The sequence below is a fragment of the Pristis pectinata genome, chromosome 25 (genome assembly GCF_009764475.1).
Source record: "Pristis pectinata isolate sPriPec2 chromosome 25, sPriPec2.1.pri, whole genome shotgun sequence".
Classification (NCBI taxonomy): domain Eukaryota; kingdom Metazoa; phylum Chordata; class Chondrichthyes; order Rhinopristiformes; family Pristidae; genus Pristis; species Pristis pectinata.
The window spans coordinates 28,964,705-28,980,626 of record NC_067429.1 but is presented as its reverse complement, the minus strand read 5'-3'; the positions used below and the strand labels follow the sequence as shown (position 1 = coordinate 28,980,626).

At 45.7% G+C, this 15,922-nt stretch overlaps 1 protein-coding gene across 2 annotated transcripts in view; it reads right to left on the bottom strand.

The window, feature by feature from the left end:
- Window positions 1-2,449: 2,449 nt before the first annotated feature.
- Window positions 2,450-15,922, bottom strand: part of mrc2 (mannose receptor, C type 2) — a 197,902-nt gene continuing 184,429 nt past the window's right edge. For both annotated transcript variants that reach the window (XM_052038769.1, XM_052038770.1), the window contains 3 exons: window positions 9,302-9,481; window positions 6,088-6,114; window positions 2,450-5,982 (listed from right to left, as the gene is read on the bottom strand). In XM_052038769.1, coding sequence (XP_051894729.1) covers window positions 5,753-5,982; window positions 6,088-6,114; window positions 9,302-9,481 — 437 coding nt within the window. In that variant the 3' untranslated portion in view covers window positions 2,450-5,752. The remainder of the gene's footprint in view (window positions 5,983-6,087; window positions 6,115-9,301; window positions 9,482-15,922) is intronic.

Sequence of the window (15,922 nt, the reverse complement as noted above, 5' to 3'; positions counted from 1 at the left end):
GAGCTATTCCCGCACAATGCTCTGTAAGGGCAGGAGATGTGTGTTCCTGCTCTAGCAATTCCAGGCTGCTCCCATCCTCACTTTGTAATATTGTCAAGCTTTCTACATCAATTTTCTTTCACTGGGATCAGGCTGCTTGTTTCTCCAGAGTTACCACTCACTGGAAACTGGGGAGTAACACCCATGAGGGCAGCATGCAAAGCTTAGAGACCATTAGTAGTGCTCCACTGCTATACAAGCCCTCCCTGGGTTACGAACACCCAACTTATGGACACCCTGTATGCACGAATGAGCCCCCGTAAATATTATTAAATTCAAATGAGAAACAATCATGGGGGAAGAAAACCTGTTCACATGTAACCTCCCCACAGTAATCAGACACCATTGTCTCTTAAGAACACAAACTGCTGGTTTCACCACAGGAGGCCACTTAAGAGTTGGTTTGGAAATTGACAATCACTTCCATTGATACTTGTGCAATGATATTCTATTAAACAATGTAACGTCCACTGATACATCAAATCCATTGAAATCAGCCACTGAGCGTGGGACATCTGATTTGGTACCATTATCACTATGATGGGGAAGGCAATAAATAAATGTTCATGTTAATTGGCCCTTATCGACACCATTCTTTACAATAACACGGAAGTGTGGCTACCATATCGAGTGGTTTTGTGTAAAATCAACTTATGGATGTCTGTAAAAACAGAACTCGTTTGTAACCTGGGGATGGCCTGTACTGCTGTAAAAGAGAGCCAGCTGGGGTCCCGGTGATACAGATAACACCAATGCTGAGAAATTAAGTGAATGTAAAAGGATAATCAGAATCAGGTTTATTATCACTGACTTATATGATGTGAAATGTGTTGTTTTGTGGCAAGACATTGTACCGTACGGCAAAATCAATGCAAAAACATCGCACTTCTCTGTTATAACAAGACCTCTTGTTTCTTTTGAAAGCAGCGGAGAGAAAATTTGTTCACTAATTCTCTCAAAACCAATTATTAGCAACATCAGTCCCCAAAACTGGGCTCAAACCTCACAGCATATTTTTGGCTGGGAGCATTCAACATTCTTCACAGTTATGGCAAATATAAATTTCTGTCTGATGATGTCCATGCAGGTGCATTCTTAATTTAACTGTTAAATAGGGCAGGTAAAACCCTCCTTTCCACCAAAAAGTTATATTTGAAAGATTTACTTTTACAGAGAAATATGGGCAGCACAATGGTGTAGCTGGTAGTGCTGCTGCCTCATGGCTCTAGGAACCTGGGTTCAATTCTCATCTCCGGTGCTGCCTGTGTGGAGTTTGCACGTTCTCCCTGTGACTGCGCGGGTTTCCCCCAGGGTGCTCTGGTTTCCTCCCACGTCCCAAAGACATGCGGATTGTTGGGTTAATTGGCCCCTGTAAATTGCCTCCAGTGTGTAGATGAAGGGTATAATCTGGGAGCAGTTGTGGGAGAGGGAAATGTGGGGAGAATAAAACACCTGTTTCTACGTTGTGTGACTCTAGTAATAAAAACTAACCAAAAGTAGGCAGGTCAAGTTTGGTCTCAAGTCCTTGGCTGAACCACTTCTCAAATCATTCTTTAACTGATTTCAAATGAATACAGCCAAGTGCTATAAAAGTACAGTGCATCTCCACACCGGACATTACAAATGTAACAGAGAGTGAGGCAGAGGATCCAAGGTCACACCCAGGTTTCCCGTTCAGGTCATGTTTTCCATCCTGGACTTACCGGACTTGCACTCAAAAACTGTTCTGCAAACTGAAATTAGTTCTTGTTGGACAGTTCCAACTTTCCAGCGAGTGTCGGCCAAAATAAACTACTTGTCACACACATATCCCCTCTGAAAGCTTGCTAGAAAAAAATAACCATTACGAGGTGGATTTTTGGGTCTATAAATATTTTTCACTCTTTGATTCGAGTTAAAAATGACTGAACATAACCAACGACAGTCTAGTCAGGAAGGGAATCCAGGACTCAACCTACTCTGCCATCAGCAAGCAATCCAATTAAAACAGGGTACTCGAACATGTGTTAGTATATGAATGAGACATACATTAGGAGAGGTAGAGTGGTAAGGGGCTTAATTGCTTTGGACAGCTTCCCTTCTCCAATGTTTTATAAATTCTCAAGGTGTGCGTGAGGCTGATAACCACTGTCATTTTCTGATTGGGTGGTTTATTGGACCATATAACATTGTAATTTAAATGAAATGAAGGAAAACCAATGAAAGGTGTGTAATATGATGGCCTGATGCTCCTCCCTGGGCTCTGCCCAACTAGTGCACATCTAAAATCAATTTCAATGTACTTGAGTATCCCCAGTGAAGACACACTCCATGACTCTGGATGTTACATTCTAATTCTCTGAGAAAGTCAGTGGGGGAATTATGGCAAAATAAAAACTCTTCAGAACATGAACTTAAAAAAACACTTTATTCTGAGAATCCTGTTTGGCAAATTTTTCTGCCTTCTGTTATATTCAGCAATAGAAATGGACAGAAAATCATTTTTTAGAGCTCCTCGATCACAAAATGTGTATGAATGAAAAGCTTGAAGTAACTTCCAGTACGGGAAAGGGTCAAATCCCTACTGGATTCCCTAACCCCTGAAAATCAAACGGATTTAATTCTAAAAATATTTGGACCTTTTGCATAGATGAAGTTGGTTCAACCAGTCATACTGAGCAGGCTCATTACAAGTTATAGTTTGCTTTACACTTGCTTGCTGTTCTTCCTCTGTTTCCAGACAGGCAAAGTAATACGTGGCCACTCACATGCGGTGAGCCTGTTCATGCTATGAGTGCACACCAACATCACCACAACCACACCCTGTATCGTATGATTGTCATTGAGACTCTTTGTAGCTCTGTGCACAGTTTACTATTACAATAAAGTGCCCTACAGAATTCTTTGTAATGGCATCAGATGCAGAGTGGAAAAAAATGTTGGTCTCCAGTGTTACAACCCCGTCAATTGAAAGAATGTCAGAAAATAGAAAGATTTACCTTGATCAGAAGGTCATAGAGTTGCACAGCACAGAAACAGGCCCTTCGGCCCACCATGTCCATGCCGACCTTTCTGTCCATCTACACTAATCCTATTGGCCCGCATTAGAACCGTATCTTTCTATGCCTTACCTATTTAAGTGTCTGTCTAAATGCCCCTTAAATGTAGTGACGGTAGCTGATTCCACTACCTCCTCTGGCAGTGAGCTCCAGATATCAACCACTCTGTGTAAAAAACACCCCCCCCTCAGATCCCCTTAAAAACTCCTACCTCTCACCTTCAAACAATGCCCTGTTGCGATTGATACTCCTACCATGGGTGGCACGATGCTAAACTTCAGGGACATTTATTGCTCTGGATTCCTATTACCCCGTAGAAGCTAACCGTGTTCCTGCGATGGTAAAAATGCCTTTAATGAAGAAAACCTACCCGAATTCTCTCCTTTATTTTCCTCTCTGCTTCTGCCTTACAGTATTGAGGTGAGACATACATTCCTACCTTGGTTTAATTGCTTGCCTCAGGATGAGATTTCTATGTTTCTGATGTCTCTCCACCTTCCCCCTTTTCACTTGATTGCTGTTATTACCCCTCTCAGTATTTGTCCAGTCCAGTCCTCCCGAACCACGAGCGATGCTCCCCTCTTCCCCTCTTCACTGACCCAATACCCTGTCCTTCACCAGCATCATTCTTCACTAGTATTTGCAACATACATGTAACCTAATTGTCTTCCCTGAGCCCCACACGGATTTCTCTCCAGGAACACTTCAACTGTTCCCCACCAACCTTGGGACTCAGAGTAACACAGCACAGGCCCTTTAGCCCACCGGGACCAAACTGACCATCAATGACCCATTTAAACTAATCATACACTAATCCCATTTTATTCTCCCCACGTTCCCATACACTTCTCCCAGATTCTTCCCATCGCACTGGGAGAAATTTACAGCGGCCAATTAACCCACCAACCCGCATTTCTTTGCGATGTGGCAGGGAACCGGAGCACCTGGAGGAAACCCACGCGGTCACAGGGAGAAGGTGCAAACTCCACACAGACAGCGCCGGAGGTCAGGATTGAACCTGGGTCACTGGAGCTGTGGGGCAGTGGCTCTAACGGCTGTGCCACTGTGCTGCCCCTGAAGGTACTCCATGAATGTCCTTTTTAAAAAGGTATGTTTTAAATCCTCTGCATATGATCTTTCATCCTTTAACATTTTTGGACAGAAAGTTGAGGGATCAAAGTGTCCATTTGTGGAACCACTGACTCATTCCAATGCCGAGGATTACAAACTCATGAAAATACCCCTTAATCCTCAGGATAAATCCACGTCCCCACCCCCTCCCAAACTGCGGGATGTGTGGGATCTTCTCTGCTGATAGATCTGTGTGATCTGTTGACCAGACACTGACCCTGACTGACACAATAAAAATCTAATGCATGCAGCAGCCCTCAGTAGACAGAAAACCTCCTGATGATCCATTAGACGTGGGCACTTCTTTCACAGATCACGCCCCCATATTTCCTCTCCTTGTGCTTTAGATGGAGGGCTCTAGAGATCTGGGAGAGAAGATGTTCCCTTATCTGCCAACTTGGACACCTTCCATATCCTTTTCCGGCTCACGTTTTCTACCCTCACAATGAACAGTCAAGGTGCCTGCACATTCAAACATCTTTTAGAAACAGGTTCTTCAACTCCTGGCTGAATGCAAATTGGGACAAAGTAGGAGGCCATTCAGCCCTCAACCCTGTGCTGCCCTTCTAATAGGTTATGCCTAATTTGAATCTTAATTCCATTTAACCCATTTCATTCTGCAACCCTTAACGTACTTTCCTATCAATGGTTTTCAATCCCAATTTTGACATTTTCAATTGACCTAGAACCTCAGATATCTGCAGGCAGAGAGTTCCAGCTTTTTGGCACTGTGGTTCCCGACTCACCACTCATTCCCCCCTTGTTCCGCATTTCTCCAGCAGAAGAATGGTTTTTCTTTCCATCCTGTCAAACTCTTTAAAGATCTTAAATGTGAGTCAAGTGTGTAACAAGTGATGGGTCAGAGGGGTTACAAACCACCCTGTGTTAATCGAGTGCACATCCCAATCTCTTAGGTTCTTCAATTGTCATCTCTGCCTATTTTCTGTGCTGCTCTGTGCCGACAGCTTTCCAAAGCTTCCTGGGGGTTGGAGTCACATGGAGATCCGTAGCTGTTTCCGGGAACGATTTCAAGGACAAGGTTGACCAGCCCAGATCTCTTTCACTCAGTGTAAACACACTCCTCAATTTTCATCTGCAGAACGGCAGACTGGGGTAAACACTGCGGCCAACATTTTTACCAAACTGAGGGAAGGCTCATCACATGTAGTGCATGACAATTTTACACTTTGAATTATGCACTTTACATAGAAACACTCCTGCACCATGGTCAATAACACAGTTGAAGCTTGTTTACTGGGGTGCCCTCACGGATACAAATTGCCTCCTTTCTCAGATCACCCAATTGAAGCAAAATCTACCAGTGTGATGTAAATATATATCTATATATAATACATACATATATTATATATACATGCACACATAGGGAATGAATGGGTGCCTGGGATAAGTATCCTCTAAAGGCATGTCCCCACTAAGCAGTGCCAACTGTATCCCAAGTGTTACTGTGATGGGACTCTGTGCGTCTTGTTCCGATCACCAGTCTGTGCTTTCCACACTGCTCGAGGATGAAGAGAGGCCCAGCGTTATTCCTGCTGTTCGTTCATTTCCATGTCTGAGACCAGGATGTTTTTCTCCACGGACTCGCTGGGCGCCGAGGACGTCCGGCTGTACCGTGCACTCTCGAAAGCTCCGCGCCGCGAGCCCGAGGCTGCCCGCCGGCGGTACAGCAGCAGGAGGACCACCACCACGGTCAGCAGCACCAACGCACCCAGCAGGTACAGAATGATATCTAAGGTGCGGCCTTGCAGGTTGGCTGCAGAAACAAACACAGACAAGCAAAGGCAAGTGAAGCCCTGGCACTGAGTGACTGCTCAAATAAAAGTAAGCATCAAAAAAAACTGTAGGAGGTTTTACTCACAGGAAACAGCAAGACTGCTTTCTTGAACTGTGTGAAGGAATAAAATAAAATGCATTAACTTAATTAACAACCCGAGGAGTCAACAAGCTGGATCCTAGTTAACGCTCAGTGGGTGCACTTTGACTTTGCACAACATTGTAACACAGGTGACAGCAAATAGCCAACCTGGTTAATGTCTCTTCTGATTGATTTTAATCAAAATAAAAACGGAGCGTGATGTGAAACAGATTGCCAACCTGGTACTGCATTAGGTCAGGATTATCCCTGCAAAATCCAAAGGACAGGAACACTGCACAGTTTGAAATTCTAATTTTTCTGTGAAAGCGAGCATGAGGGAGTCTCTGGTCGAGGGGTGGATGAGCTGTATGGGAGGGAGGGAGGTCAGTAACACCCACCTATAATTGAAAGCACACAGTCTTTTTCCCAGGGAGGGGGTGCTAAAAACAAGAGGGCACAGATTTAAGATCAGAGGCAAGAGATTTAAAAGGGACATCAGGTTGGTATGTATTTGGGACGAGCTGCCAGAAATAGTGGTTGAGGTGGGCACATTAGTGACATTTAAAAGCCTTCTAGATAAGTACATGGATAGGAGAGGTTTAGAGGGCTATGGGCCAAACACAGGCAGATGGGACTAACTTGCTGGGCAACAGAGCTGGCGTGGACCAGTTGGGCTGAAGGGCCTGTTTCTGTGCTTCATGACTCTATGATGCCAACTGCTTATTTCAAAAATAAGGGAGAGGCTGTGGTGGGCCATGTGGGAAGGGCTGACTTTGCCTCACCAGGAGGTCTCCCTTCCTCTGGAAGTGGATCGCTCAAAGGTAAGCTTTCATTCTTTGTGGGAGTCAGTAGAGAGTTGACCTTGCCCACGCCCGACCTTGCCCACGCCCGACCTGATCCCACACCCGACCTGATCCCACGCCCGACCTTGCCCATGCCTGACCTGATCCCACACCCGACCTTGCCCACACCCGACCTGATCCCACGCCCGACCTGATCCCACGCCCGACCTTGCCCACACCCGACCTGATCCCACGCCCGACCTGATCCCACGCCCGACCTGATCCCACGCCCGACCTGATCCCACGCCCGACCTTGCTCACACCCGACCTTGCTCACACCCGACCTTGCTCACACCCGACCTTGCTCACACCCGACCTTGCCATTTTGCCCATTGGTTTACTCCAGCACAACTGGTGACCCAGAGTCCGTCCGCTTACAAACGGATCTGGGCTCGACCTTGGTAGCTCAGTTGCAAGATCTGGCACATTACAGGTCCTCCCCAGGTTACGGCAGGGTTCCGTTGCTGTGAACTGTTCGCAACCCAGACAGTCTGCCAGTTGGAAACGCGGCTGCGAACCGAGTTCCCAGGCGGCATAAGATACCTGCAGCCCTGCGTTTGGGATACTGGAACACGCTCGTTCGTATGTATGGGTGGTACATGTATGTATTTAAATAGTATATCAGTCTGGCTTCTTCAGAGTACATGTCAGGCATTTGTAAGCTAGGGACAACCTATACTCTGAAGAAGCCAGACTGATATTCTATTTAAATATGGAGCATCATATCCAAAACAGGGCTGTTGAGAACCCCACAAGTACTGCACTACCTCTGATAAAGAGCTGCCTTCCTTCAAAAATCACATGGTCTGATTGCTGTAAATAAGGACTTGCATGGGTCAGTGAAAGGACACTTCCTGTTAAGTACTTCCTGAGGTCATTCAGAGGCCGATGGTTTCCCTACAGATTGGGGCTGTCTGTAGATCTCTAGGTGCTCCCCAGGGACGGAGGAAACAGCAGGAAACAACTAAAAGATTGTTTTGCATCTGTAACAAAGTGCTTCCAATTAAAGAGTTCTTTGCTGTCCACACATGATCTGATCCCAGATAATTCTTCCAAAAAGTGAACTTCAAAAGAATCAAAAAGAGGATGCAGAAAAAAAAACAATAGAGCGGTTGGTTCACAGAAGGTTCCTGAGTAAGTGAGTGCCCCAACATGGTCCTCTGCGAATCAGAGCTTGTAAGTCCCAGTTTCGACCCTGGTCTGAACCGCAGTGGCTAGCCTTGGCTAGGACCATGGAAATGGCAGAACGATTGGCCTCAGTGTCTGTGAGTCATGGTGTGGTGGGGTGGGGGTGGAAACGGTGATGGTACTAAACGGGAACACGCCGGAGTTTCTGCTCTTCATCCCTAATCCGTCTGTCCCCGCTGGGATGGGCCTCAATGTCAATGCTGGATGACGTCAGGAACAAGTTTGGCAGGGATAGACCCCACTAAAGGGACAGAATGGCCTCCTTCTGCACCATACTGAGGTGTGGGTCACTGCCTTGAGGGGAGCAGGGCAGAGGTTGTCAGCGGGCAATTTCTCTTTACATTGTAACATGCAGGCAGTCCTCAGGTTGTGACAGGGCTCCGTTCCTGAGAACTGTCTGTAGGTCGGAAATGAACAGGAACAGTGCGCGGGAGAGGATCGCAGGAGAGGATCGCAGGAACGGCGGGGACAGGAGGGGCCAGCAGGCACGGGAAGAGTGGCCGCCAGCCGGCCTCACTGACTCAATGAGCGAGTCTGCTCAGTGCTGCCGGCTCTGCTCGGCTCCACCCCCAGTCCCCGATAGCTGCAGCTTGGGGCGTGGGGAGAGAAGGCACTCAGAAATGCCCCGGTCCCAGCCAGCAGAAGATGCCTGCAACCCCGTAGCAGCTGGCAAATCCATTCCCATCCATCCCGCCGATCTCCTGAACACTCATTTGTACGTACGGGGAGTCCATAAGTCGGGCGCTTGTAACCTGGGCAGGCACGGTAGTGTTGCGGTTAGCGTAACGCTTTACAGCACCAGCGACCCGGGTTCAATTCCGGCCGCTGTCTGTAAGGAGTTTGTACGTTCTCCCCGTGTCTGTGTGGGTTTCCTCCGGGTGCTCCGGTTTCCTCCCACATTCCAAAGGCGTACGGGTTAGGAAGTTGTGGGCATGCTATGTTGGCGCTGGAAGCGTGGCGACACTTGCGGGCTGCCCCCAGAACACTCTACGCAAAAGATGCATTTCACTGTGTGTTTCGATGTACATGTGACTAATAAAGAGATCTACCTCATCTATCTATCTTATCTGTACACAGTATACATCAGGTGTGAGCAGACCCCATGACCCTGCCTGTTCAAGAGCCCGCGTGAAGCTGCATTGGATTCTGTTCCCCTCAGAAGTTTCTTCTCCTCCAGCTCTTCTTACCCCTTGGCATTTTGCAGATGACGCCCAGAGCAATGGTGGTACAGGGACCAATCCCCCAGATGCCGGTGTTACTCTTGATCCAATAGCATGTGTTTGGACTCATTAAACTCATGTTCTCGGTTTCTGGAGCCCAATTCGAATAGTTCAAGGGTGTCTTATCGGGCCAGACAAGTGAGCCACCTGAAGCAACAGAAAACGAACAGCTGATTACACCACTCGGTAAATATACTGCACGGTAACCACACTAATGCCATCTTCAATCACTGCTGATGTTGTGTGTAACCCAAGGACCCGCAGATTGGCTGTGGGTGTAAAGAACATTGAGAGGATATTTGAGAGGAATACACAAGACCAGGGTGGATTCAGGCACTCCACTTGATAACCAGGCTCATCACAGAATTTGATTCCACAACTCTTTAACCAAACTAACAAAAGTAACTGATTATTCCACTGGTAACCACAGTAGGAACACTATCTAAATGCATGGTACAGCAACTCCCAAAGTCACCCGGTAACTGAACAGTTTGCAGCAAATGATTACACTTCAGTGTAGCCAGATTAATTACAGTAACTGCTGACTGTACAGTTGTCAAACTGACTTCAGTAACTAGACAACATAAAATCGTAGAGTACATGCCCTGGTAACCACTCACGTCTACAACTGATAACACTGATTGGTAACTGCACTGACTGTAACATCTGCGGACACTACTCAGTAAAAGCTCAGACTACAGTAACAAAATACAGACCCCCAACTTCTCCCACACCACACTACCTACCGTAACTAATTACACAGCCAGTAATTGCACAAACCAAACCAACTAGATTAACTACTGACACTACATGGTAACCAGATTAACTTTAGCACCGAATTCACTGTTTGGAAACTAGGTTAATTACTGAACTGAATATACTGCACAGTGAGCAGAATAACTACCAGATCTGATACACCACATAGTAACTGGACTAACTACGTTGCCTGGTAATGAATTAATTATAATTAATGGCTACACAACACTGCAAACAGACTATCTACCACAACCTGATTATATGGCCTAGAAACCCATGAACTATATTCATAGCTGACACTACACCATACCAAACCAACTATAACTGCTGAATACAGTGAATGGTAATTGCGCTAACATTAGCGACTAATGACAGTAATCAATTAAAACTACACAGTAACAAAGTTAACAATGGTAACTGTTGACACAGCATGGTAACTACACCAGCAAGAGGAACGCTAACTATAGTAGCAGATATCACCACATAATAACCACACCAACAACACTAACTGATGGTATGCCAAGTGAAAGGACTAATTGCAACAAGTGTTCCCAGTGCCTAGTTGCCACAGTAACTGATCATACCCCAAATTAAGGTAACTGCACTAATTACTGCGGCAGCTGACTGAATCAGCGAGAACAGATGCTGACCCTTCACTCTAATTGATGTGTGCTGTGGCACAGTAATTAAGTTACCAGACTAGTAATCCAGAGGTGTGGGCTAACCTCTCGGGGACCTCAATGCAGAGCATGTTTTGGCAGCTGTGAAATTTAATCAGTTGGAATTTGTGACAGTAAGATTGACCATGGGTTGTTGCAAGAACCGGTCTGGTTCCCTGATCTCCTTTACAGGAGGAAGTCTGCCATCCTTACCTGGTCTGGCCTATATGTTACTGCAGAACCACAGCAACATGGTGGACTCTTCACTCAGCAGGCAATGAAGCAGAGGCAATAAACACTGATCTTGGGGACACCTACATTCTGATGAAATTAACAAAAAACCACATGTCTACAGTAAATGGTCACACCACTTGGTATTGACACTGACTGGAGTAACTGGTGACATTTTGTGGTAACTACAATGGCTCCTGACATTTCATGGTAACTGACAATTACAGTAACAGCACTAACTACACGGTAACCACACCAACCACCGTAAACACAGCAAAATACTGCACCGCATGACAACTGCATTAACCACTGCAACTGATTGCACGTCATGGCTGTCAGCTTAGTTACTGTAATGTTTAGTTGCGTGGTGGTCACAACTCGTCGGAGGCAAGCAGGTCCTGTGCAATGTGGAATGGGCTGATCCATCAGTGAGTCTGAAGTTTGACTCTGTAACTCATAACTAGTTTCAGTGTCTGAGGCTAAGCAGGAAAGTAGTCTGTGTAAGAGTCACGTAGGTGAAGCAGTAATCCCCCCTCAACAACTGTCCGATTTCATCACCTCAGCAGAGGCAGGCAAAAGACCTTTGGGGTAACAGCCTGGAGATTCTATCGGGTTGTATTGGATCACTGCTCAATTCACCAGAAACCCACTGAAGATCACAGAACTCCCAGAGGTGGAAGTAAACCAGTGCAGACGGGCATGGAGCACCAGTGACAAAGTGGCCAGTAGCTCAATCAGTACAAACGGGTTAAAATGGCAATGTTAGCGATGCAGCTGAAATGGTCAGAAATTTAAGTTACATTCACCCCTGAGTATTCTCTATTCTAATTATGTTTCCACAGACCTTTGCTTCAGTTTAAGAAATTGTGCCAAAATTAGGGCCCCGCTCCAGCCCCAGATCAAATTAGTTACCATTACAACTTTTCAGTAACTGTATGCATTTAGGGGCCTTAAAAGCAGCTCTTAAGATTCATCTTATTTCAAGTGCAATGACATTAACAGCATCTTGAAAGTTTTTAAATATAATTTTCAATTGGTAGTAAATTACTACTGTACCATAATAACACTTTCATAATGCTTTGAATACTTTCTTCAAAGCCACTTTCAATTGTTTAATATTTGATTTCTCACAAGTGATGTGTGACCACTCTGATTTAAAATGTTTATTTTTTGTGATTGAACAATAATCAGCTGCATTAACGAAACTTTAGCAAGCTTACATTCTTAGATATATAGATAATATTTTCTGTGTAAATTGAAAACAAGTAGATTGTAAAACACCGAGGAGCAACAGGGGAGACTGCAAATGCTGGAATCTGGAGCAACACGCAAAATGTTGCATTGTTCCATTTTGTGTGCTGCATTGTGAAACCCTGCTTGCCGCACTAGGTTAAGGCAAAGCGCAGCACAGTGATGCAGCAGGTAGTGTTATTGCCTCACTGCTCCAGTGACCCAGATTTGAACCTGACCTCCAGAACTGTGTGTGTGGAGTTCGCATGTTCTCCCTGAGATCGGGTGGATTGCCGCTGGATATTCCTGTGTCCCCTAATCATCAAGAATACCATCATCCTGACTAGAATCAGCCATCCGCCTTCTATGAAGCTGATTATTAGCATTAGTGCCAAGTTTCCTCCCACATCCCAAAGAAGTGGTCAGTTAATTGGCTGCTGTAAGTTGCCCCTAGCGTGGGTGGGTGGCTGAAGAATCAGGGGGGAATTGATGGGCACATGAGTGGGAATAGGTTGCAGGGAAATAACATGGGGGAATGGGACTGATGGGATTGCAGAGACTCTGTGGGCTGAATGGCCTACTTCTACGTCATGAGAAAATATGAGAATTAGGTGTTGGCGATATTTAAATAGATTGGACTGGAAACTTTAAAAAGAAAACAACTTTCAAACCCGGCACAGCTTCAGGTGGAACTCGTGCTGAGATTGGCGACTGCACTTGAAACACAAACTCTGTCCTGGGAGCTCTCCAAGGACGATGCAGAGCCATTCCCAAATGCTGCCTGACCCATGGTTGTTTCCCATGGTAGGGGAGTCGAGTACAAGAGGGCACGACTTCAGGATTGAAGGGCGCCCATTCAAAACAGAGATGCAGAGAAATTTCTTTAGCCAGAGAGTGGTGAATCTGTGGAATTTGTTGCCACGGGCAGCTGCGGAGGCAAAGTCATTGGGTGTATTTAAGGCAGAGATTGATAGGTATCTGAGTAGCCAGGGCATCAAAGGTTATGGTGAGAAGGCGGGGGGAGGGGCTAAATGGGAGAATGGATCAGCTCATGATAGAATGGCAGAGCAGACTCGATGGGCCGAATGGCCGACTTCTGCTCCTTTGTCTTATGGTCTTATGGACCTGCTGAGAGTTTGCAACATATTCTGTTTTCACTTCAGATGTTCACCACCCGCAGTGTTTTGCTTTTACACAACAATTTATCAGCAGAACGGTGAACAAATAAAGGGTTAACTAACTGGGAGCAAAAGGATCTCCGTTGTATCATCATTCTAAATTACTGACAGCACAACTGTCTCTTTCCTTTATTGGTTGGTCACTAAAAGCAACTAATTTGACGTTCCACTGATGAAGTTAAAATTTACAGCTTCAGTTCAGGAGAGAGAGGGCACTGCACAATACAAGATAAGCCTGCTCATTAAGTTGATCAATGATCAAACAGGCATCAGACTGAGCAGCCTGCCTTTCCAATAGGGACTCCCAGCCATTTCTATTGTAAATCCAGCAAGCTTTTACGACCTGCTCCATTGTTTTCTCATTTTCCTCACAGATGTTTTGTCCATTGTAACCGGGGGGAGTTTCAGCACTCAATCCTTTTCTCCACAGGAATCATTTGTTGATCAATATTTAAAAGAGTTTCAATGGGGAAGTGGCTTTGATATAAATCCTCGTCCTTTTATGCGTTACTGATCAATCCAGCTTTTATTTGTCAAACCTTCTCTTTGAACAATACTCGGCAGGTACTGCCATTCCAGAATGAGTCAGTTTACTCGGGTTTTATCTCCATTTTGTGTATGAGAATCAGAATCATTATCACCGACTTATATGACGTGAAATTTGTTGTTTTGTGGCAGCAGCACAGTGCAAAGACATAAAATTACTATAAATCATATAAATAAATAAATAGTGCAAAAATAAAAGGAATAATGAGGTAGGCTTCGTGGACCGTTCAGAAATCTGATGGCAGAGGGGAATAAGCTGTTCCTGTATCATTGAGTGTGGATCTTCAGGCTTCTCCCCGATGGTAGTAACGAGAAGAGTGCATGTCCCGGATGGTGAGAGATATGCATGTTTCTTTAACATTCATTCACTGAGTAGATTCCACATGTTCACAAGATGAAACCCAGGCCTCTATTCTGACACCAATTTGCAGGCAAGTCTCTTACTTCTCAGTCAGGAGGTGGTAGGGCCGAGCCTGCTCCAGAGTCCAACATGTCCAAAAAAGTCAGCTGCTCCAATTCCACAGCAGTTTTCATGGAGAAGCCCCCTGTCTGAGGTGTTGTCTTCTACATGAGGTGTTAAACCAAGGCCCTGCCTGTCCTTCCAGGTGGGCATAGATTCAATGACACCATGGGAAAAACAGAGGGGTTTTCCCAGTGCCCCTGTCAATATTTATTCCTCAAAAGCCAATATGATTGCCCTGCTATTTGTGAGACCCTTCTGTAGGTAGATTACGTGCCACAGTTCCCACAAGCCAGTTTGTACCAGAAGCACTATTTAGTTTTAAACGGGTTGAACTTAGGGCGTGAAATCTAAAATCCATTCTTAACCAACCTCTATAAAACTGCAAGAGCTCACCAAAGTGGTTGACTCTTAACTCTCCCTTTATGTGGATCAGCAACCCATTGCTACAAAGAAAGCAAAAATCAAACTGCTGGGGGAGTTCGGCGGGTCAGGCAGCGTCTGTGGAGGGAAATGGACAGTAGACGTTTCGGGTCGACACCCTTCATCTGGACGGTCAAGAGGGAGAGGGAGGGAGAGAGAGAGCGAGAGAGAGACTGTGCTGACCGTCAAACCACCCACGTACACTAATCCCATTTTATTCTCCCCACATTCCATCATATCCGACCACTCACCCACACACTAAGGGCAACTTACAGGGAGCAATTAACCTACCAACCACGACATTTTTGGGATGTAGGAGGAAACCAGAGCACCCGCAGGAAGCCCATGCAGTCGCAGGGAGAACGTATAAGCTCTGAGTACCCGAATTCAGGATTGAACCCGGGTTACTGGAGCTGGGAGGTACCGGCTTCACTTGGTGCACCGCTGTGTCGACCATAAATTTCGACTCCTGCCTCACTGGCAGGAGTTTTGTTTCCCCCAGCACCTTCATTCTGGCAGAACCTCCTCAAATGATATCAACTGCAGAACAACAAGTAAAGTTCATCTCCACCATGATTTTTAATGTCACTGCTCTGAAAAACGACAGCTCTTATTTGCCCACAGAACAACCGGCTTTTACCAACTCCGTTTCCCTTCAAACGTGCTGTATAAAGGGTCACCACTCAACATGCAGCTTTGTCCTCCCCAAGATCTGTAACCACTTATGGACTCAAATACAGCCACACATGTGCCTGGACTGCCTTGCCTAAGGATGTCAATGCCATGGTCACACTACCTTCAGGATTACTTCAGGCTGCCGCTGGCGATTTCTGCCGATCTCTGCCACATCTCAGTTTGTTGCTCACTGCTGCATTTGGGAGGTCACATAAACTCCATTCTAAGGGTGGAGAGACTTCATGTGCTTTTCCTCTCACCCACTAGGGCAGGCAGATTGGGCTTTGAGATGTGCCTGTATTGTAGGCTTCCCAGAACGTCATATTTTATATTTTCTGATTTTCTTACGATACAGACGCCATTTTGACCATGTTGACTCACAGGGCAATCAAATTCCCTCACTAATTTTCCCTGGAACCTATTCTCTCCC